Raw genomic sequence first — 21651 nt, forward strand, 5'->3', positions numbered from 1 at the left:
TGTGAGACTATGCATTGCCACTGCTTTTTAAACCCACTAGCCTGAGCTGTTTTGTGACGGCAGCCCTGGGAGACTAAGGCAGCTGGGCGGGCACTGTTACTATGCCTTTTTTTTTTCTAAACTTTTTTTTAATTGTATAATATAACATATATACAAAGGAAAAGGAAAAAAAACATAATAATTTTCAAAGCACACTTCAACAAGCACTTGCAGAACAGATCCCAGACTTTGTCATGGGCTACCATCCACCATCTCAGATTTTTCCTTCTACCTGCTCCAAAACACTGGAGGCTAGAAGAAATATTAATATAATGATTCAGCAGCCATACTTGTTTGTTAAATCCTATTTTCTCTGTTAAACCTCCTCCTTTTCCTTTGATGCTTTTCCTAATCTATAGGGATCTTTGGGCAATGTTCCTTCTGATTTTTTTCATATTGAGAAAGGGTGCCCACACTAAAGGATAGGGGGATGAAATTAATGGATAATCTTGGAAAGGCTGGTCCCTCTGGGTTTCAGGACTTGTCTGACCTAGGGACCCTCCGGAAATTAAAAGTTCCAGGAGAGCAAATTTAGTGCATGAAATTTACAGAGTCTCAGTCTGAGCACTAGGTGTTCTTCGACAGGAGTGACATTGGTTGGGGTTTAGCAGACTGTTACCATGTCCTTTTACAGATGCGGAAACCGAGGTTTATTAGCTGATGTTAAGGAAGGAGAATGCAGAGCTAGGATTTCACCCGGTGTCTGGCACAGCTGAGATGCGTAAATAGCAGGCTGCTCAGCGATGCCTGGAGCACTCGCGTGGGTGGTGGGGAGGCTGGCTGGGAACGTGGGTGCAGCACCGTTTATGGAACCCGTGCCACACGGTGCCTGCTAGCAGGAGCCATTAAGACCCTGGAAGCCAATGGGGAGGGAACGTGGGTGCCGGAGCAGGGCAGGGCCTGGGCCCAGAGTGGGCAGGTGAGTGAGTGTACAGGGAGTGGTGGAGCATACCCAAGGGCCGAGGGCAGGTGTAACCACTCTCGGGGCATGAGGCCCAAGCAGGCCCAGGCTTTGGCGCCAGGCTGACAAGCGATGACACCGCACCTCATTTGCTGTGTAACGTTCGTGTAATTAGATGCATTTGGCACCGGCAAGAAGGCGCGAGCTACTACAGGGGCTTGATGGATCGGGTGCTCCAACATGCCCTGACCACATTAATCACAGAAGCCAGAGCCACTGAAGCCATTTTTCTCCAGGCTTTGTCCTGTTTTCCACTTGGGGTGCTGAGGTGGGGGCAGAGTAGGTTTTCTAGAGCCCAAGGCTGGCCTGAAGCATTAGTCTCCAATTGGCTTAGGCGGGGACCAGCTCCCCTGAGATTGATCAGGAGCCCTGAGGGCCCATCCCTGCAGGATGAGGAGCTCTGGGAATGCAAGGAAGCTCGCCCAGTCTTGGGTGTTAACCAGACTCGTCCCTTCTTGCCTGGAAGGGTAGTCTGCACCCAAGACTTCAGGCTTCTCATTCCTTGAACAGAAACAAGCATCTGCCTCACAGGGATGGTACATCAAAGGTGGTGTGCTCTCTGGCCCTCAGTTTCTTCATCTGTTAAGACAAAGACCATAACCCCATCTCATAGGGCAATCGGGAAGTTGAAATAATACAGCACACAAGACCTAACATGGTGCCCAGCCTTCTGTAGGTCTCTTGAGGATTCCTGACAAGGCTTACTGTGTATTTATTCTGTGGCGCCACTCCACGGGGGCTTGGGGATCCCCACATAAGGCCCTGCTGTGGCCTCTATCTGCTTAGGCTGAATAACGATCTCCAAGGATAGCCAGGTCCATATTCCCAGGGCCTATGAATATGACCCATCATGGCAAAAGAGACTTTGCAGATGTGGTTATACTGAGATGGGAGATTATCTTGGATCACTCCCAAATGGGTCCTTATAAGACAGACAGAACATCACCATTAACCAGTCAGACCTATATAGAACATAAAGAGAACAATCCACCCGACAGCAAAATGCATGTTCCTCTCAAGTGCACATGGAACATTCTCCAGGCTAGTCCACAAATAAAATCTTAATAAATTTAAAAACACCGAAATCACACAAAGTGTCTTCTCAGACTATGAGTGGATAAAGCCGAAACAGAGGGAAACATTAGAAAACTTCCAAATATGTGGAAATTAAGCAACACAGTATTAAACAAGCAGTGGGTCAAAGAAGAAATCACAAGGGAAGTTAGGAAATGTCTTGAGATTAACAAAAACACAACATTCCAGAACTTCTGGGATGCAGGGAACAGAGTACCCAGAGGGAAATTTTAGCTCTAAGTGCCTACTTTAAAAAAGAAAAAGGATCCCAAATCAATAACCTAACTTCAGACCTAAAGAAACTAGAACAAGGGCAAACTAAACTCTAAGTTAATAAGAGAAAGGAAATAGGAAATATTAGACCAGAGAGAAATGAAATAGAGAATAGAAAAACAATAGAGAGCATCAACAAAACCAAGAGTTGTTTTTTTAAAACATCAATAAAACTGATAAACCTTTAACTAGAGAGAGAGAGAGAGAGAGAGAGAGAGAGAGGAGATACAATAACTAAAAGCAGAAATGAAACTGGGGATATTACTACTAACCTTACAGAAATGAAAAGGATTATAAGAGGATACTATGAACAATTATTCTATGAACAAATTAGGAAATCTAGATGAAATAAATACCTGGAAACATACAAATTACATAATCGAATTAAAAAAGAAATAGAAAATCCCAACAGACCTATAACAAGTTAAAAGATTTAATCAGTAATCAAACACCTCCCAACAAAGAAAGTTTAAGACCAGATTAGTTCACAGCTGAATTCTACTAAACATGGCAAGAAGATTTAACACCAACTCTTCTGAAACTCTCCCAAAAAATAGAAGCAGAGGGATTACTTTCTAATTCGTGCTATAAGGTCAGTGTTACTCTAATAAAGATAATACAAGAGAAGAAAATTACAGACCAATATCCTTTACGAATACAGATGCAAAAATCCTCAAGAAATATTGGCAAACTGATTCCAGCAGTATATAAAAGGTTTATACAGCATGAGCAAGTATAACTTATTCCAGGAATGTAAGGACGGTTCACTATAAGAAAACTAATCAATATAATACATGACACTAACAGGATAAAAGGAAAAAAATCCACATGATCCTCTCATCGATGTAAAAAAGGTATTAGGAAAACATCCAACATCCTTTCATGATAAAAAATCACTCAGAAAGCTAGGAATAGAAGGGAAGTTTCTCAACATGAAAATGGCATTCATGAATAACCCAGCACATATATCATACTTAATGGTGAAAGACTGAAAGCTTCACCCTTAAGATCAGGAATAAGACAAGGATACCCGCTGTCACCACTATTATTCAACATTTACTGGAATGTCATAGCCAGAGCAATCAGTCAAGAAAAAGAAATAAAAGGCATCCAAATTGGAAAGTAGTAAGTCAAATAGAGCCTATTCGCAGATGATATGATCCAATATATATAGAAACCCAAAAAAAAATCCGCAAGAAAGCTACAAGATCTACTAAACTGCTAAACAAATTCGGTAAAGCTGTAGGATACAATATAACAGAAGTCATCTGGGTTCCTGTCAGGAATACCAGTCACGAGCAATCTGAAAGGGAAATCAAGAAAACCCATTTACAATAGCATGTAAAAGAATAAAATGCCTAGGAATAAATTTACTTAAGGAGGTAAAAGACTTGCACATTGAAAATTATAAAACATTGCTAAAAGAAATTAAAGACCTAAATAAATGGAAAGACATCCTGTGTTCACGGATCAGAAGACGTAACATTGTTAAGATGCCAATTCTGCCTAAAGCAATCTAGGAATTCAACGCAATCTCTATCAGAATTCCAGTAGCCTTTTTCCAGAACTGGAAAAGCTGGCTCTCAAATTCACATGGAATTGCAAGGAACCCTGAATAGTCAAAACAATCTTGAAAAAGAATAAAGTTGGAGGATTCACACCTCCTGATTTCAAAACTTACTACAAAGCCACAGTAATTGAAACAGCGTGATACAATTGAGAGTCCAGAGTTAAACCCACATTTCTATGGCCAGTTGATGTGTGCGTGTGTATGTGTGTTTAAAATTTTATTGAACTACTTTTAATAATGCATGTTCATGGTAAAATTCAAATAATTTAGAAGGGAACGAATAAAAAAAAAAGCACCCTGTCTCCATTTCCTAGTCCTACTTTTCTATTAGCAGAAGCAGCCACTGTCAATAGTTTTCTTGATATATTGCTTCAGAAATGTTCTATACATAGTTAAGTATATATGTATATCTTGTTGTCTTTTTGTTATTACATATATACTAAAGAGATTGTTTAACAGCAGTATTTAAGTACACCTTCAGGAAAGAAAAAATAAGCCATTGCGATGAAAATTTTCATAAGTCTTTTTTTAAATGAAGTTCGTTTTTATGTTGCTTGTCATTTCTAGACATAAAGATTATATTCTCTTCATGCTTTTGCAAGGATAATTGTTTTCAAAATTCTTTTTCCTGGTCATTGTAAACCCTTCCCATCTACAATGATCAATCTATAGAATTATAGATTCAGATCTAGATAAAATTATAGGTGCCCTTTGCCAAGCAACTTTTCATTCATAAATTAAATTGTTTAAACATTTTTCCCACATACTACTACTCTCCAAATATAATCTAAGTATATTTGAGGAATCTGCTCAACTCAAATGAAAGTAGTCAAGGTCAGGTTATGAGAAGGTGAGAAGAAGAACAAAAGGAACGAAATTGGCGAAAGAAAAGAGAAGATGTATAAAGGACAGAACACAGGCTGGAGGTATTTGTGAAAGGTTTAGAAGAAATAAGAGTAACCCAGAACTAGTAAGAAAAAGAAATAAAGATAATATCATAAAGACTTATAAAAAAGAGAATATAAAAAATGTAGATGACAAGATGAATCTCAGGAAGTGTCTTTTGTAGGAAAAAAATTACTTTTTTCTTTGCTAAATGTAAAGCTAAATAAACAAAGCCAGAAAACAATTAGGATGACATGAAATTTATAGTAAAGTTATCATACTTCAGGTTAGGTGAACCTATGTATTTCTTTTCTGTGTGTTTTAGAATTTTATTGTGAAAAATAACAAATGTACAAAAAAGCAAGAAGTTTCAAAACACATCACTACAATTAGTTGTGGAACAGATTTCAGAGTTTGGTATGGGTTACAGTTCCACTATTTTAGGTGTTTACGGCGGGGGGGTGGGGGGGAGGAAGGCAGGCACCCTCAGACTCCGCGCTCAGCGACGAGCCTCTGCCTGCAGCCCGGGCTTCCCAAAGCCTGCATGGGTCTCAGGAGCTGGGCACAATAAACACAGTGAATTCAGCAGGTCTGGGCTGGGGCCCTGGATCGTGCATTGCTAGCAAGCTCCTGAGGGAAACTGAAGCTACAGGTCCACAGTCTGGCACTCAGTGAGCCAGGGAGTGGTGCCTAAGCTGGGCTCTGAGAGAGGAACCAGCTGGGCCCATCACAGCAACCTGAAGTTCCGACATGTATGGTCCAGGGCCTGGGTGCAGGGGGCCGGAACCCCATTTCTACCTCTTCCCTTCACGAGGTGGGCATCCCTGAGCTGGCTCATTACTCAGCCTCTCCATGCTGCCCCAGTTCTCCCATCTATAAAGCAGGGATGGCAGCAGATGTCTACCTCATAGGGCTGTCGAGAGGATTAGATGAGATGAAACATATGATGTGTTTGGAATAGGGTTCTCACGGCACAGGGCATCCTCAAGGTCGGGGTGTCCTTACCCACTCCCCCCAGGGCTCCTGGAGCATGCGGAGAGGTTAGCTGGGATATGCACCTGCAAAGTGATGCAAACCTGTGTGGGTTTTTCTCCACGTCTCCCACCAGCACTAGGTCCCTCCAGAGAGCAACTTCACGCAGGCCTGCCATGCCCAGGACCTGTGTCACAGAGCCAACCCATTTTTCAAGAGCAGAAAACCAGCAGCACCAACCCATCACAGAGAGGGACTGAGCTCCCTCAGTGCTCCTAGGATTCTCTGACACCATCAACTGAACAATTTTTGGTGGATCCAACCAGTTCCAGCTGGAGGTCCCTTGCAGAGGCTGCCTAGGCTGTGGTCTCAGCCACTGGCGGCAGGAAGGGCCCAGAAGGGGGCTCCCACCCATTCCGCCATGGACACAAGGTCCCCATAGCAGGGCCTGGGTAAGGAGGGCTTAAATAAAATAAAAAGCTCCCAAAGGGCATGGGTGACAACTTGACGGGTCTCCCAGGGGCCAAATCTGGGACAATTTGGATAATTCAATTAATACTACTAAATAATACATTATGATCTAGAGAATGAAACAAATATCCAAGTGTCCGTACAGAAGTAAAACAATAATAAGATGAAGAAATAGTTGGGGGAGAAGGGACAGTTCTTCCTTACAGTAAAATTTGAATTGATAAATCAGGAACGAATGGTAGAAATAGCAAATCATCATTTGGTGTAAACTAGCAACTATTATTTCTGGCAAGAATCATCAGTGGATGTTAAAAATGAAATATGAAGAGAAACAGGTTATTTACATGGACTCAATGTATCAGCCCCTTTAAGATACTTAGGTATTTATTAGTTATGAAGGGAAAAACTGTACAGTGAAGGACCCCAGCAGACAGCACCTTAACAAAGTGATAAAACTGAATGTCTTATCACAATAAAAAAGAAAATAAAACAAAATTAACGTCTCTGGTAGGGAGACACCTGATATTCCATGCTAAAAGGGCACAGCATCACCTTGATGAAACGACCCCTCAATATGCACAGTCAGGATTTAATCGTGAGGAAACACCAGGCAAACCCAAATGGAGACATTCTATCAAGCCCGTACACTTCGAGAGCATCAAGCACATGGAAGAGAGAATGAGGAACTGTCCCAAATTAAGGAGGCAGGACAACCAAACGCAAAACGGACCTAGAGAACCAGAGAAAAAGATCCTGACCGCAGCTGACATGGGCTGAATAGGATGTGTTGACTGGTTAATAGCATTGCCTCTGCCCATCGGTAGGTAAGATGCTAATATTTGAGGAAACGGGAATTCTTTGTGCTTTTTTGTAAATCTGAAATAATTCAAAGCCAGGAGTTAAAAAATAAAAAAGATTTTAAAGCAGGAAATAAAAGCCCCAGCTGTGCTGGGTCTTGGGAAGGCAATGGATTTCTCCGAGTCACCTCTGTGCCCAACTCCGATCAAGGGGGTGCTTTGAGCACAGAGTGGCTTCGTTTGAATCGCAGAAGGGAGAGACTGCGGGATTTGTCATCAGTGGGTGGGATGTGCAGGGAGGCTTCCCCACTCGGCGAACATCAATGATGTACCCAGGATGTGCCGGCCACCGTGGACGGGGAAGTGAGAGGGAGACATGGAACCTGCAGGGAGGTAGGTGTGGAAATGGATATTGCTGGCGCGACAGTGCAGTGGGCCCACTCAGCAATGGGACCCCGGGGCCTGGGAGGAGGTGGCTGCTGAGCTGTGGTCTGGAGACCCATCCGAGGGAGCCAAGTGGAGGGGACACAGAGGACTGTGACACAGAACCGCAAACAGCCACTGCGGTGGGGGCGGGGTGGGGGGATGAGGGTGCAGGGGCTGTGGGCTACCTGACCCTTCATGGAGGTAGGTGTGGGGAGGGGAGGAGACGACTGAGGTCGGGTAAGGGATAGGGTGGAGAAGGGCCAAGTCTGAGTCATAGTACCCGAGAAAAGAGAACCAGCTGTGGGCTTGGAGACCCCAGGCGGAAATGCAGGGAGGCGCTAGATGGTGACTGAGGCAGCCCATTTCTCCTGGGGATCTCAGAGCAGGAAAAAGGAACAGATCCTAAAAGCATAGATTTCTCTGGTCCTTACAGAGGTACCTAGAGAATTTGCAGTCCCAACTGGGACAGTGGTGAATGTGAAAGGGGGTGCTCTGAATTCTTGGGCTGGGACAACATATAACACAGGCCCACTTACTTCCATGGGCTCTCTGGCCTGGAGGGGATCCCCACTTCACAGGTGGGGAAACAGCCTCTCGCCCCTTATGATACCCAGGGAAAGCCCCTGGCCTTAGAAGCAGGGCCGGCTGAAGGTGAGGACAGCTTCCTTCCCACACCGCATCACTCAGGACCTGTGCACCTGGGCACACAGGGATGCAGACGCACACATCTGCTGAGGATGAGGCGGGGCGGGGACCTCCTGCCAAGGCAGCAGAGGCCACCGCTGGGGGGCAGCGGGCAGAGCGCAGGACTTACCCAGGCACGCCGTGCACAGAGCGAGGCTCATAAGGGTACCTGCCCTCCTGGTGTCTCACGTCAATCGGCAGGGGTGCGTGGAACGGAGGCAGCAGGTGCTGCGGCACTGTGGAGGGGGCAAGGAGAGAGAAAAACAAGGATTTCAAAAACTTTTCCCCTCCCTTCTAAAGAGGTTTCAAAGGGCTTTTTAAAACGGAGTGAATTTCAGAGCAAGGTGAGCCCAGGCCACGGGGCCCCGCGGTGCCCAGACCACCGGATGCCCACGAAGGGGTGGGGTAGGGGGGATGAATAAATAATCAAAGTTGGCCCGAGAAATCCGACATCTTCCACATGAAAGATCCCCGACCGCGTTCTCGGCAAAGACGAGCAGCGAGGAGCTCTTTGAACTCGGGGAGATTACAGGGAGGGCACCGGAAACAGACAGGCTCGGACTTCACCGGCCTCTTCCAAGCCTGGCCTTGGCTGCACTGGGCCCCAGCTGCCAGGTCACAGAGCCTGGACGCTGCGGCACAGGCAGACTGGAAATGCTCACCTGGAAGCCTCTGTCAAGGCCAGCCCTGCTCCCCCGGCTGCAGCTGGCCCTGGGAGGACCAGGTTGCACCCAGCCACCCCTCACGGACAGCATGAAGTGGGCAACCTATGTTGCTCTGTCCACTCCCCAGCGCTTCATATTTACTACTGACCACGTGCGGGCTGGAGGATGCAGCCTCCAGGATGGATGTGCAAGCAAGTGGTCGTGGGACCAGCCTCCTCTCTGCACTCGACCTGCCCTCCACAAATGCTCCTGATAATTGCAGGATGCTCTTTGTTTATTAACAACAACAACAAAAATCCTGGGTGCCCCGGAGGCAAACGTAAATTACAAGCTTTAGCAAAACGAGGTTGTTTAAAAAGTAGTTAGACTGGGAAAAGGGTTCAGAAGCAGAGAGTTTTTTTCAGCCAACTCTCACTCAGGCTGACGGCCAGAGGTTAGTGGGAAATGAGCTGACTCCGAATTTCCAAATAGTTTAAAGAAATGCAGATGGGTTTGTCTTACACACATGCATAGGTCGGCCAGCTGCCAGACCCCACTGTAATGAACGCGTAAAAATAACGCTAACGGTTTCTCTGCCGATTCTGGCACTATACTGAAAACGCTATGAGTTTTTAATGGGAGAAAACTTCCCTCCTGAAATAGTAACTTTAATTTTTGCATATTCCATTTTATCTCCAGGATTCCACAATGCTGACATGAAGACTGAGGGAAAAGACAGCCAATCTTCTAACCCTTCTTCAATCAGTTCACCAGACCCAGACCTCACAGTCTCAGACTCAAGATCAGAGAGGGAGTGGGCAAGCTGGCCCATGGCTCTGGGCCCCAGCATTCAATGCCATGTTCCCGGGAAGGCTAGGCTGGGCCCGTCAGCTGTCACTCAGTGGCCAGGTCCTGTGGGAAATCAGGGAGTCTGGAAGTCTCAAGCAAGTTCCTTTACTTCTCTGAACCTCAGCTGGCCCTTCTGGAAATGATGGTCAGTAACTACTTGGCATGGCTGCTAAGAAAAAAAGAATTCACACCCGGGAGGTCTTAGCTCAGCACCTGCAGAGGTAAGAAAGTCTCAGTACTGCTGGCAGCAACAGTTACATGTAGAGCCCCAGAACCCCATAATCAAACCATGAATACACCATCCACCCGTGGCTGGGTTGCTCTCTGCTCACTGCAAACCTGGCAGGTGAGGGTGGGACACTGGCTGCTTACAGACTGTGCCGCCAACTGGGATTTCCTGAATCCTGGGGCAGTCAGCAGGGAAGCAGGATTCATATTCTGGAATATCTAAGAAGGGGCTTTTATTTCTGGCTTGCTTTATTTTCAAACTTGGACCAGGCAGACCAGATACGCTATTGCTATACTTTGGTGAGCTGCACAGCCAGGAGGCCCCAAGCAGTCAGGGGAGGTGTTGTGCCCATTTCACAGATGCGATGTGGAGGCCCAGGTGATTCAGGGCTTTGTCAAAGTCACAGGGCTGAGAAAAGATAAAATGGAGAGGATAATCCAAGGTCCTGGACAGCTGGTGAGCATCTCCCTCAGCCCAGCCCCAAGGGCCCTGCCTGGGGGAAAAGGTGAATCCCCGCCCTCCGGTCCTCCTGCCCCCACCTCGTTTATGGTGGTATTTAGCAAACACAGACAGCATTGGGCCTGCTAGAAGCTCTTTGCAGATATCAACTTCGGGTATTTACAGCAAACCTAGGAAGCTGCATTTGTCTGGAGTCCCTGCCCTCATACTGGCTTCCACTGGCTGCCCCCAAACATCTGTGTGCCCCTTTCTTCCCAGCCCTGCTCCTACTAAGTCACTGAGGGGGTCCCATAGTGCCATCAATGGTCAGAGCCCCTGGTTGTGAGCTGAGACATCATTCTGTCCAGGATGAGAGCAATTTCATCAGGTCCTAAAGAGTGTAAAATCCAAAGGTAGGAGATGTGCATGGTGGAACCTGAGCCATCCCACATTCAGGAGATAAGCAGGCAAGAACAGTGCTAGCTGCCAGGTCTTCTGCAAAATGGAAATGCAGGAGCACTGAGGCTGCCCCATAAGACCAGGCATGTATGAGTGGGTGTGTACACATATGTGGACACACACGTGTATGTGCATACATACACATGCATGCTCATGTATGTGTGTGTGTGTGCGCACATTTATGTGTACATATGTGCATGTGTGTGCCTTGGGGCAAGGGGCCTGGTTCTCCAGGAGGAGGTGTAAGGGGCAGTCACTGCAGAGTCCTGTTGCAGCTGGGCCCACTCCCCATTTCCTGCAGGGACCCCAGAGAGGAGAGACTGTGGAGATCACAAGGGGTTGCAGCTTTCTCCTTTTCAAGTAGGGACCCTCCCACAGCCCTGCTGCTCTCTAGGTAGCCAGTCACTTGGCCCTCAGCCTCTGACCCACGGAATATACCGGCTGTAGTGGCCCTGGCCATGCCCTACACCCTCACCTCACACTGTGAAGCCCAGGAGGTGCCCGGAAAGCATGAGGGTTCCTTTTGCCCTGTGCTTTCTCAGGTCCACAGGCAACTCAGGCCACCATGCTGGGGAGGGGAGGTGCGGCTGGCACTGAGGTTCAGGACCTGCTGCCTCTGTGGCCTGGTTTGAGGTGCTTCATTTAGTTTGACCAGCGACCTGTTCCTAGCCCTGCTTTTCAGGAAGAAAAATGGAGGCTCAGAGAGGTGTGACTCAACCCCTAGGAGAGCAGTGTGTGATTGGTGGTTTAACTGCCTCTTTCCTACCAAGCTCCTCACAGTTCCCCAGGGGCTTTCCTTGACCCTGGCCCCACCTGGTACAGAGGCTCTATGCGAATGGGAGCACACGGCACACAGTGTCTGTCCCAGGAGGGATGGAGGCACCTAAGTGCAACTAGAGGGTGGAGGACCAAGGGATTCAAACCCATGCCCAGTGCCCCAGACATTCAGAAAGAAGGTCCAATCCATTCACATCAGCAGGGAGGAGTGTGGGAAGTGGTCACTTTAAGAATTTCTATCCATCCATTCATCCATCTATCCATCCATCCATCCATACATACATACATACATTCACCTACCCACCCACCCACCCATCTACCTATCCATCCATCTATCCATCCATCCACCCACCCACCCACCCAACTAACTGGTATCAAGTTCTTGATATGTAGCAGCACTGTCCTAGGTCCTGGGGACAGACTACACCTCTGCCCTGATGAAGCTGATTTACTCCCCCCTGGTGACAGGAGACAGATGGTGAACATACCCAGCAAGCCCATTTATAATATGATGTTGGAGAGTGACAAAGCTAAGAAGGAAAAGCAAGCAAAGGAAGTGGGCAAAGTGGAGATCTGGGCAAAGTGGGAGAGTATGTTGAGGTTCTTGGGAGGAAAAGGCATGCAGGGCAGAGGCAGCAGCAGGTGCAAAGGCCCTGGATGGGAAAGAACATCATGACTTAATCCTGAAGTCTCACTGGCTGGAGCAGAGTGGCAGAGATGGAGAGTGACAGGAGAGAAGGTCCTTAAGAGACACTGGGCCACGAGAAGGCATTTGAGCTTTTTCCCTGAGTGATTTGGGGAGCTCCTGGAGGGTCCTGAGCCGGGAGTCACCTGACTAGATGAAACAGTTTCAAATGGTCCCAGCACAGTCAGGCGGTGTGGGGCAGGGTGTGCATCAGCCGGGAGGCAGGGACCCAGAGCCTAGGCTGGCCCTGCCACAGGGCAGCGGGTGACTGTGGGGGAGCCGCATTCCTGCATGGGGTCTCACATTCCCCCGTGCTCAGCTGTCCATTTCCCTTCCCACTGTAGTAGCACCACCGTCAGCGAGTGCTCACCCGCTCCCTGGGGAAAGGGCCAACCTTGCACAGAGATCCTGAGGAGGACCTCCCAGTGCAGATACTCCTCCTTCTTCATGGCTGGGTCTGTACCAATGACCCGAAGGTCCATCTAAGCCCACTTGCGCCGGACGTACCTGTACCCACCTGACCTAGGACAACATGCCTATCACCACGACCTCAGGGGACTGGGCTTTCGCCCAAGGTAAACCAAGGGGTGAGGGAGACCCCGGCTCATCTCAGGTCCCAGGACCCTTTCAAACGAGCATGGATCGTCCCTACATGGAAACTTCCAGAAGCCAATGCTCTGCTCAGAGTCCCCGGGCCAGGCATGGGGAGCACGAAAGCCCAGCTCCAGACGCCGGCAAGAAATCGCCATTTCCAGATGGAGCCTGTCAGGGGCACCAGAGGCACATGGAGGTAAAACAAAAAATAGAGCTGCCTGCAAGTGACACAGTGAATGAGAACCTTCCACACATGTTTTCATTGTGGGCTTTTTGAAAACTCTTTACTTTTTTAGTCTAAAAAAAAATAAAAAACCAAGCTAAATCATGTCCTTCCGGCAGGCGGGTGGGGACACCATATGCCATTTCAAAGAAATGGCTTGCTATTTAAGTTTCTGAGGAAGAAACTCTAAGATGGGAACTTTGAACAGATCATCCTTCTCCCTTGGGAAAAAAATGCACATTTGGTTTTGATGGTGCACAGAAAGACCGATAGCCTGGGAGGCTGGGAATGCTGCACTGGTGGCTTTTTTATGAAGTCCCAGAATTCTTCTGCCATGCAGTTTAAGTGCCGAATCCTCCTCGACTGGTAGGTCCCAGGGGCAAGGGAGGATGCTGCCGTGTCCTCATGTAATTGTCTCCCTGTTAAAGGGAAGCACACACTGAACAGGGCGAGGAAAGCTGCCTCCTGGAAGCGGGGCTCTGGTTAATGCCCATTTGTAACGAGCCGGTGGATCACTGGGGACAGAGAGGGCCGGGGGTCAGCAAAATGTTCAGACAAAGAGTCGGGAAAGCTGGTCATCAAAATGCGATCAGGCAGAGAAGCATCCGAGAGGTCCTGACCCACCAAGTGGACTGACCGTGCAGCAGAAATAGCGAATTCCCAAAGACGCACACGCACGCCTGCGCAGGGAGATTAAGTAAAGGGGTCTTTCTATTTGGTATGCTCTGTAATGTTTAGATTTTTCTTTCTTTCAAAAATAAGTCCCTCCCTCCCCCTTCTTTTTGTTCTTTTAAGAGCTTTCGCATCCACCCCCCATCCTTTCCCCTATTGCAACAGGCGGAACCCAAGCTTTCGGTCAGAGGTACTGTTCAAGATCAAGTGTGCTCACATTACTTTCTTAACAATAAAAAAAAACAAAGAAGACACTCCTAAAAGTAAGGCAAGTACAGGCACTCAACATATTCTGGGGGTTCAGAGATATGTGAAGCGAAGTCAAAACAAACTTTAGGGGGGAAAAAAAAGGCCTAGTGGCCATGACACCAGCTCGGAAGTTCTCCTTGGATGAAATCAGGTGTTGCCACAATGTGGAGGGGCTGCCCGGTGGGCAGAGCTCAGGAAGCAGGGCCAGAGGCACCTGGCAAGGTCAACGTGACCATTTCCCCACAAAAGACTGGATGTACTGGGGGCACCCAGCTCTCGGGGAGTGCAGTCCCTGTATCAGCAAAGTCTGCAGCCACCGTGCTCTCGCCAAGGCAGCCTGCCAGAGACTCGGCTCCAGGCTCCAGGGATGGCTGCACCAGACCTGGGGTGGGGAAGGAAAGCGGCAACGCCCCAGTGTCAATGGGAGTGTCTGGAAGGCGCCTGGTCCCACGCAGTACAGCTAGGAGGAGGCTCTGAGACACTTCACACAGCTGGGGGTGGGGGTACGGGTGGGGTGCACGGGAAGGGAGGCCAGGGGCACGGCCAGGTGCAGTGGGGTCCATGGGGTAGGGGAGAAGTGCTCAGTTGTGGTCCCATGGGTTGCTGATGAGGGCTCGGAGTATGACCCGCCAAGGGAGAGGCTCCCTACAGCAGCTGTTGTCTGCGTCCCCAGGCAGCCTTTCTGGTCAGGGCCACTGCCCCCACGCATGTCCACTTGCCACACCTAGGTAACTGGTGTGATAAATGTGTATTCTCTCCCAGGGGTTGTGACAACAGCTTCCAGGAGGTCCCTACTGCAGTGGGCGGCCCTCACCAGCATTCACTCAACAAACACTTCTTGGGGGCCCTCAGCATCGGCGCTCTGATGTGCTCTGGGTAGCAGCCTCTGAAAAGGTGAACTCAAGGCATTCCACGCTGTCATGGCTCTGAAGGGATCAGGAAAGGGCTTCTTCACCCCCAATTCCTCTCCCACTATGGGGGACCCCGTTTTTTGGACTTCTACCATTAATGATTTATCTGTTCTGTTCCTTTATCCTTTACCTTGTGATTCCTTCCATCTTAAGTAATTCCCAGTGCATTTGTATTATTATTTCTCTTAAAAGAAAATGGACCTTGGGAAAATAATGGAAATGAACTCATCCTGCAGGTGATTTACTGGATCACTTACTTCCTAACAAAGGCCCCAGGTAGCAAGAGATACCTATATCTGTAGTGAAGAAGATGCTAGCATGAAAGAAAGAGAAAAATGGCACAAGGCACAGTCTTGAAGTAAAGTGTGGGAAATCTCACGGTTATATTGAAATCTGGCTTGCTCCCGAGTAGCGCATCAGTCAAAACTCTGTCCTAAGGGAGAGAGCCTGTCCCCACTGTCTGGGAGCAGAATGCATGTGAGCCTTGAACCTTGGGTTTTGTCATTTGCTAAAAAGTAACAAGTGCTCCACGCTTCACTTTCTTCCTGGGTGTTATGGAGAATATTCCCAGTGTCTGGCATATGTATATAGTAGGAAGAATAAAATGCTTTTCCCCGTCACCATAAGTCTCAAAGCAGATGGGAATAAGGGCCCCAGAGCTGATGTAACGATAGGGACCTCTTTCTCGGTCCTCAGGGTAAGGCACATTAAGGTGAAGCAGGAGGAAACACACGAAAGGCAACCACGGTTAGAAGTGCATGCTGGTAAATTCACTGCTCCCTGAGTCACTGCATTACAATGAGGACGGCCTGAAATGGTGGAAGTCATAAGGCTTCCGCAAATTCCAGGCATCATTCCTGCTGACTGCTCACCCCCATTCCAAGATGAAGAATCCCCAGGAAGCTCTGGTCAGGTACTCTGAGCTCCAGTGCTCCCACAGTTTTCCCCTACTGTCTACGGCTGTGCCAGCCAACACAAAGCAAACTACTCATAGCTTAGTAGTGCCAGTGAACATCACTGAGAAATTTGTGAAAGAACAGAGGTTTTAAAACCTATTCCTCCTCATCTGCCTTCAGCCACATAACCCAGTGGCTGCAGTGATAGTTCGCCTCTTGGGAAAGCAAGGAACAGAAGCCCAAGGGAGAAGAGGGTGTTTTTGCTTTGGCTGCCAGTCAGCAACAACTTGCCCACTGCCCATCGCTGGGGCAAGGCTCCTCTCATATGCTGCAGGAATTGCCCTTTAGAATGCAATTTCCTTAATCCAGGTCCAACACACCCCTCCAGAAAGCATGGGGGGATTGGTGGCCTGGAGAAAGCAGCGACAGGGAGCAAAGCTGGGCAGCGGATTGCATCTTTGGTCCCCTTGGGTCTCTGCCATGGTGTCTGCACAAGCACGGACCCAGGAGGAGGGAGTGGAGTCTGCATGCCCCTCTCTGCTCTCAACTGGGCCCTGGACCAGGCCTGAGTTAGTAAAATAAGAGCAAATTTGGCTCTGGGTTGGACGTACAGCTACCTGGTCAACGACAAGAGAGACAGAGCTTGCTACTTCCAGTGCCATCCCTAGCACCTAGCTTGATAAAGAATATGAAGACACTTCGCAAAATGAAAAGCGTCCATTGCGTGGGTACAGGATGGCAATCGGCACTTGTATTTTATGTTCTCATGAACCCAGGAGAGCAGCTTGCCCATCGGATGATGCTGGATGTTCACTGGCTGTTTTCACAGGACGTCTGTGTTTCAGTCTTTACTTCCTGGCTTCTTCAAACTTTTCTCTCTGCCCCAGTGCTGGAGAGACTCTGGGCCCATTCCTCAGGGTAGTTGGCACTAAACGCTTCCCATAAAATTTCAGAAATTATCAAATCAGCTCCAGAGAAGAGCCTGGACGCTCCCTCACTCAGCAGCTTGGGTCTGGCCCTGGGGTGTGATGTCATTCGGACTTACTGTCCCCCTGACGTGGCCTTGACCCACAGGCTACAGGTTCCATGCAGCCCAGCTCCCAGAGTTGAGGTCTCAATGCCCCTGGCCTGCTATGCCTTGCCACATTCGGTCAATGATGAGGAACTGGCCACACAGCACAGCAGGCACACCTGCCTAAGAGGGTCACACAAGGGCACTCCTGTATAGGCCATCTGCAGAAGTTGGCCACTTGACCATGCGAGATTCAGGGTCTATGCAACACAGATGGTAGCAAAGGCCTCGGGGTTGAGTAGGGGAGAAGAGTGTACATGGCTTGGAGTAGCCCTAAAGACTCCCTGGAGGCGGTGGTTTGGGAGCCTGGCCCAGAATGGGGCAGGACCGGACAAATGGGAAGGAAGGAGAAGAAAACGGGCTCTCCCAGGCCGCAGTGGTATGGACAGTAAGGCCTGGTAATTCCGTCGTGCCCTGTGCAGAGTTTGAACTCTGGTGCAAACATGAGGCCTCTAGGCGCAAAATATGTAACAACAGGCATGAAGCTGAAACCTAGGATATGCTAACCCAGTGCTTCTCAGAACTGAGAATTCATCCAGGGCTTGTTAAAACCCCATTGCTGGGCTCCACTCTCAGTGGTCCTAATTCAGTGGTCTGGGGCAGGCCTGAGAACGTGCATTTGTAACCAGTTCCCCAGCCAAGGATGTGCTGGTTGGGACTGCTGCTGGGGAACAGCTGGCCTGTCATATGCTTTTCCATTTGCAGCATTCCTATAGCTCTGGGGTTCCCACTTGCAACCTCTTAGGAGATGGCCTTTAGATCCCAGAGACAACCACACTGTCCCTTTGCTGGAGGCTCTGTGCTGTGGCTGCACGGAGCCTACGTACTGTGAGGTACTGTGAGTGCAGACTTTGACGGCATCCAGGCGGCTGGGGGATTTGAGGCTACAAGAACTGAGGTGAGCGCCAGGGCTAGGGGAGGCCCTAGGGAAGGCGTGCATGCATTCCTGCCCCGGCCTGGGTGGGGTCAGTCCACTCCCACCCTGTGGCATGCCCAAGGCCAGCCCTGCAGGTCTGTGGTCAGACAGTACCAGGTGTTTCCAGCAGGGACAAGGGGGACATTGAAAGTACAGCCCAGTTGAGGAAAGCCTCTTTTCCAGGGCAGCCCCCAACCCACCTTCCGGGCTGTATGCAAACGAGATGATTACTCCCAGTAATAAGCCACAGGGCAGGCTGCTTCAAGAGGTACCTCCTGACGCCCAGGCCCGTCGCACAGGAAGCACTTAATAAGAAAAATAATATCCTGAATGGCCACTCTACAGCATGCAATTAAAAAGCATTTTTGTCTCAGTTGCTGGGGGGTGGGGAGAGGGAATTAAAATCAGACAGGAAATTCCAACACAGCAAACACCCCGGCTGGGGTTCATGGGCTGAGGCCCAGGCAGCTTGGGCCCCAGTTTGACCAGTCCCTGCCCACACGGCCTCCCCTAAGCCCACCAGCACCCACTGCCCATCCAGACCCAGGGCTGGCTTCTCTAGTGAGGTGCTGTCTGACAAAAGAGAGTACACGGCTGGGCTAACACAAACCACCCCATGCAGGGCTGCAGGCAGGGCCGGCCGCCATGCTCCATGGCCCCTGCTGCATCGGAGCCTGGAGAGCCGAGGGGCCTCTCCCACCTGATGGCTGTCATAAGAGAAAGGGACAGGTCACAGGAATAGACTGTCCTGTTCCCAAGGTGGCATCACAGTGGGGAGCGCTGGCCCCGCAACCCATAGCTGGGTCCAGGCTGGCTCTCCCTGTGCCTCCATTTTCCCTTCTACTAAACGAGGGCAATGACAGGACTCACAGAAAGACAGACCGAGGCAGGAATCTAGAGCTTGTGTGGGTCGGGCACACAGGAGGGCCACTTGAGTGACCATTCCACCGCCCTCTCAGTGGCACACCTACCTCTTCAGCAAGAGAGCAAGACTTGGGTAAGCTTCAGAGGGACCCCATGAAGGGGTGAAAACGGTCTTGGTTATGGAATCTGTTCTAACAGAAAGAAAATAACAGTATGCAAGGCCCCCAAATATACAACAGATTTGAAACCCAGAAGTCTGTGGTTTCAAGTCCCCCTGCAGGGAGCCTGGGACCTGGTAGAAGAGAAAATAGGACGCATGGACCCAGCGCAGGGGCCCTTGCTGTGGTCAGCAAGCTGGCACTCTGGCTCCAGGGCTCCTTCCATCTTCTGTGACAGAGGCAGGGGTTGGCCAGGTGGCCTCGGCCAGATGCAGGCATGTCGAACGCAAGGCCCAAAGCGAAGCAGGCTGGCCTGCATGTCCCTACACCCTGTCGTTCTTTGACACATTTACTTGCCCACCTGTACCAGTGACACCAAAAGCTGGCAGCTTCGTGCTGTTCTGCTAGTGCCCAGGAAACCCAGTTCTCACCAGTGTGGGGGTTGGGGGGCTCTAAGCCCTTCCAAGAGGACATCTGTCCACTCCACTGCCTGGTCCCCACATGTCCTGATGGCGCCCCCCGCCTTACGCTTTCCCAGCAGCTGGTGTGTTTCCCACAGAGCTCTCTCAAGTCCTGAGGTCCTGCTCACGCCTGGCAAAGAGGTCACGGGACCCTGTTTTAATTCTGTCAACGGTACTCAAGGGGACAGTAAAGTCTGACCCTGGTCCCCACCAGGTACTGGAGACAGCTCTGTGGGCTAAGTTAAAACACCCCTTTATTCCAGGATGCGCTCCGAGGCACGGCCTGCAATCAATGCCTTTAAATCCGGCCAAGGAAGCAAACAAGCAGCCTTCAAGCACCTCCGTGCTGCTCTTATTTACTCTCCTGCAATCAATGGGCTAATTACAAAATGTTTTTCATGCCTTCATTGAAAGCAGTTCCCTGAAGGACCACTTTCCGGGAGCCCCTTATCAGTAGGGTTCCGATAATTATATGCTACTTAAAACGATCCTTTTCTTTATAAAATTTCTCTGCCGAAAACTAGGCTCTTCACTACACACCCCTCCATCTAACTCAGTCCCAGCGATGGAAATAAAACGTGGACCATGTATGTAATTTTAAATTTTATAGTAGCCATGTTAAAAAAAACAAGCAGGGCAGGCCACGGTGGCTCAGCAGGCAGAGTTCTCGACTGCCATGCCGTAGACTCAGATTCCATTCCTGGTGCCTGCCCATGCAAACAAACAAACAAACAAAAAAAAACAACAACTAAAAAGAAGCAGGTAAAAACTAGTTTTAATCCTGCAATTTAAGTGATCCAGTATAACAAAAATGTTATCGGTTCAAAATGTACTCAATATAAAAATTATTAATGAGATATTTTACATTATTTTTTGGTACTGAGTCTTCAAAACCTGGTGTATAGTTTCCATGGACAGGACCAGTCACATTTCAATGGTTCAACAGTTAGTGCAGGTCTTACATGTCACACTTATTTAATTTTGGTTATTTGTGGAGTTCAAGCCTTGGTTAATAAAAGTCTCATTGATACATGCAATAGGGTGATAAGGAAAGTTCTTCCAAACTTCAGACCATTCTCACTTGTGACTCTTAGGTCCCTGTGAACTTTTATTTGATTACTTAAATCAACCGATTAATAAATAATAATAATTTCCTCTCTCTCTTCTCTCCATTCATTCAACTAGCAGAGGCTCCCAGGCAGCTAAGGGAGGGTTGAGTGAGATTCTGTGGGTAAAGTCCGTCGGAGCACAGGGAATAGGGCAGTGTTGTCCCTTTGCTCCCCTCATCTTACCTCCCCCCATCTCCCCATCCCCCTCCCCACACCGTGGGTTCTCCTCAGGGCCCACCAGGCCAGCAGCACTTCCCTCCACTCTGTCCTGGAATAACCATTGCCCACCGGGGAGTACAAGAAAAGCAGTGGGCCTGTGGCTTCCTGAGACCTTCTGATGGCCAAGAGGTCCCTAAAGAGTCAAGAGCATGCCAGGGGCCGCCTGGGGATGGGACAGGACTGTGGAGAGACACTGGCCAAGTCACAAAACCCTTCCGGGACTTACTTCCCTGCAGCACTGGCCAAGTCATATTCTGGACTGAACAGCTGAAAGTGGCTGAATACACATCACTTCATCCTGGGAATTCCCACTAGCTAATGGGAACAGCGGTTCCCTTTACCTGAGATGCGGGGGTCCGCTAGCAGGATGGAGATGGGCCCACGGAATCCCTGGGGAGGGCTCACTCTTCCTACTTTGCTGGTGGAGAAACCGAGGCACAGAAAGCATGGCCTCGCAGCCGAAACCACCAGCTGGAGGGGTGCCCAGAACCTTGTTTCCTAGAATAAGGATGTATAAAAAGGGAAAAGAGAAAAAACTACTCCCAAGCCCTTCCTGGTTATCAAAAAAACAAAAAAACAAAAAAAAACAAAAAAAACTCTTGCCAAACAATATTTTGATGAGCTAAGTGTGAATTAAAAGCAGACGGAGTCTACTTCCTTTAAAATAAACAGGGTTTTAAGTACAGGGGAAACTCCCACGTACAATGAGATTTGGTGCTGGAGAAGCCAGAGCTGCCCTCACCAACCTGGGCCCATTCGCTCTCGCTAGAGGTGTTTTTGGGAAACGCTCTGCTCAGTGGGTCTGTTACACCCAAGGGAGGGGGTGTCCAGCAGCAGAGGGCTCCGCCAGCTTGATAGGTGGCCCCGGGTCCTGCCATCTCAACTCTACCTGGCATAATGGAGGCTGGGGGCTCTCACAGTCCCAAGGCCCGGATCAGACTGACAGCTTTGTAGACCCCTGAAAGACCCCTGTTTCCCACCTCCACAACAGCCACCAGCCCTCGCTCTGCCTGGCAAGGCCCTCCCTGCCACACACCGTTTCCCTCTTCATCCTGCCAACCCACATGGCCCAAA

General features: G+C 49.1%; 1 protein-coding gene across 1 annotated transcript in view; it reads right to left on the reverse strand.

The window, feature by feature from the left end:
* GLI2 (GLI family zinc finger 2) overlaps positions 1–21651 on the reverse strand; it is a 267100-nt gene that overhangs the window by 69283 nt on the left and 176166 nt on the right. Inside the window, exon 3 of the mRNA XM_077153526.1 lies at positions 8283–8388. Coding sequence (XP_077009641.1) covers positions 8283–8388 — 106 coding nt within the window. The remainder of the gene's footprint in view (positions 1–8282; positions 8389–21651) is intronic.

The sequence above is a fragment of the Tamandua tetradactyla genome, chromosome 3 (genome assembly GCF_023851605.1).
Source record: "Tamandua tetradactyla isolate mTamTet1 chromosome 3, mTamTet1.pri, whole genome shotgun sequence".
NCBI lineage: Eukaryota > Metazoa > Chordata > Mammalia > Pilosa > Myrmecophagidae > Tamandua > Tamandua tetradactyla.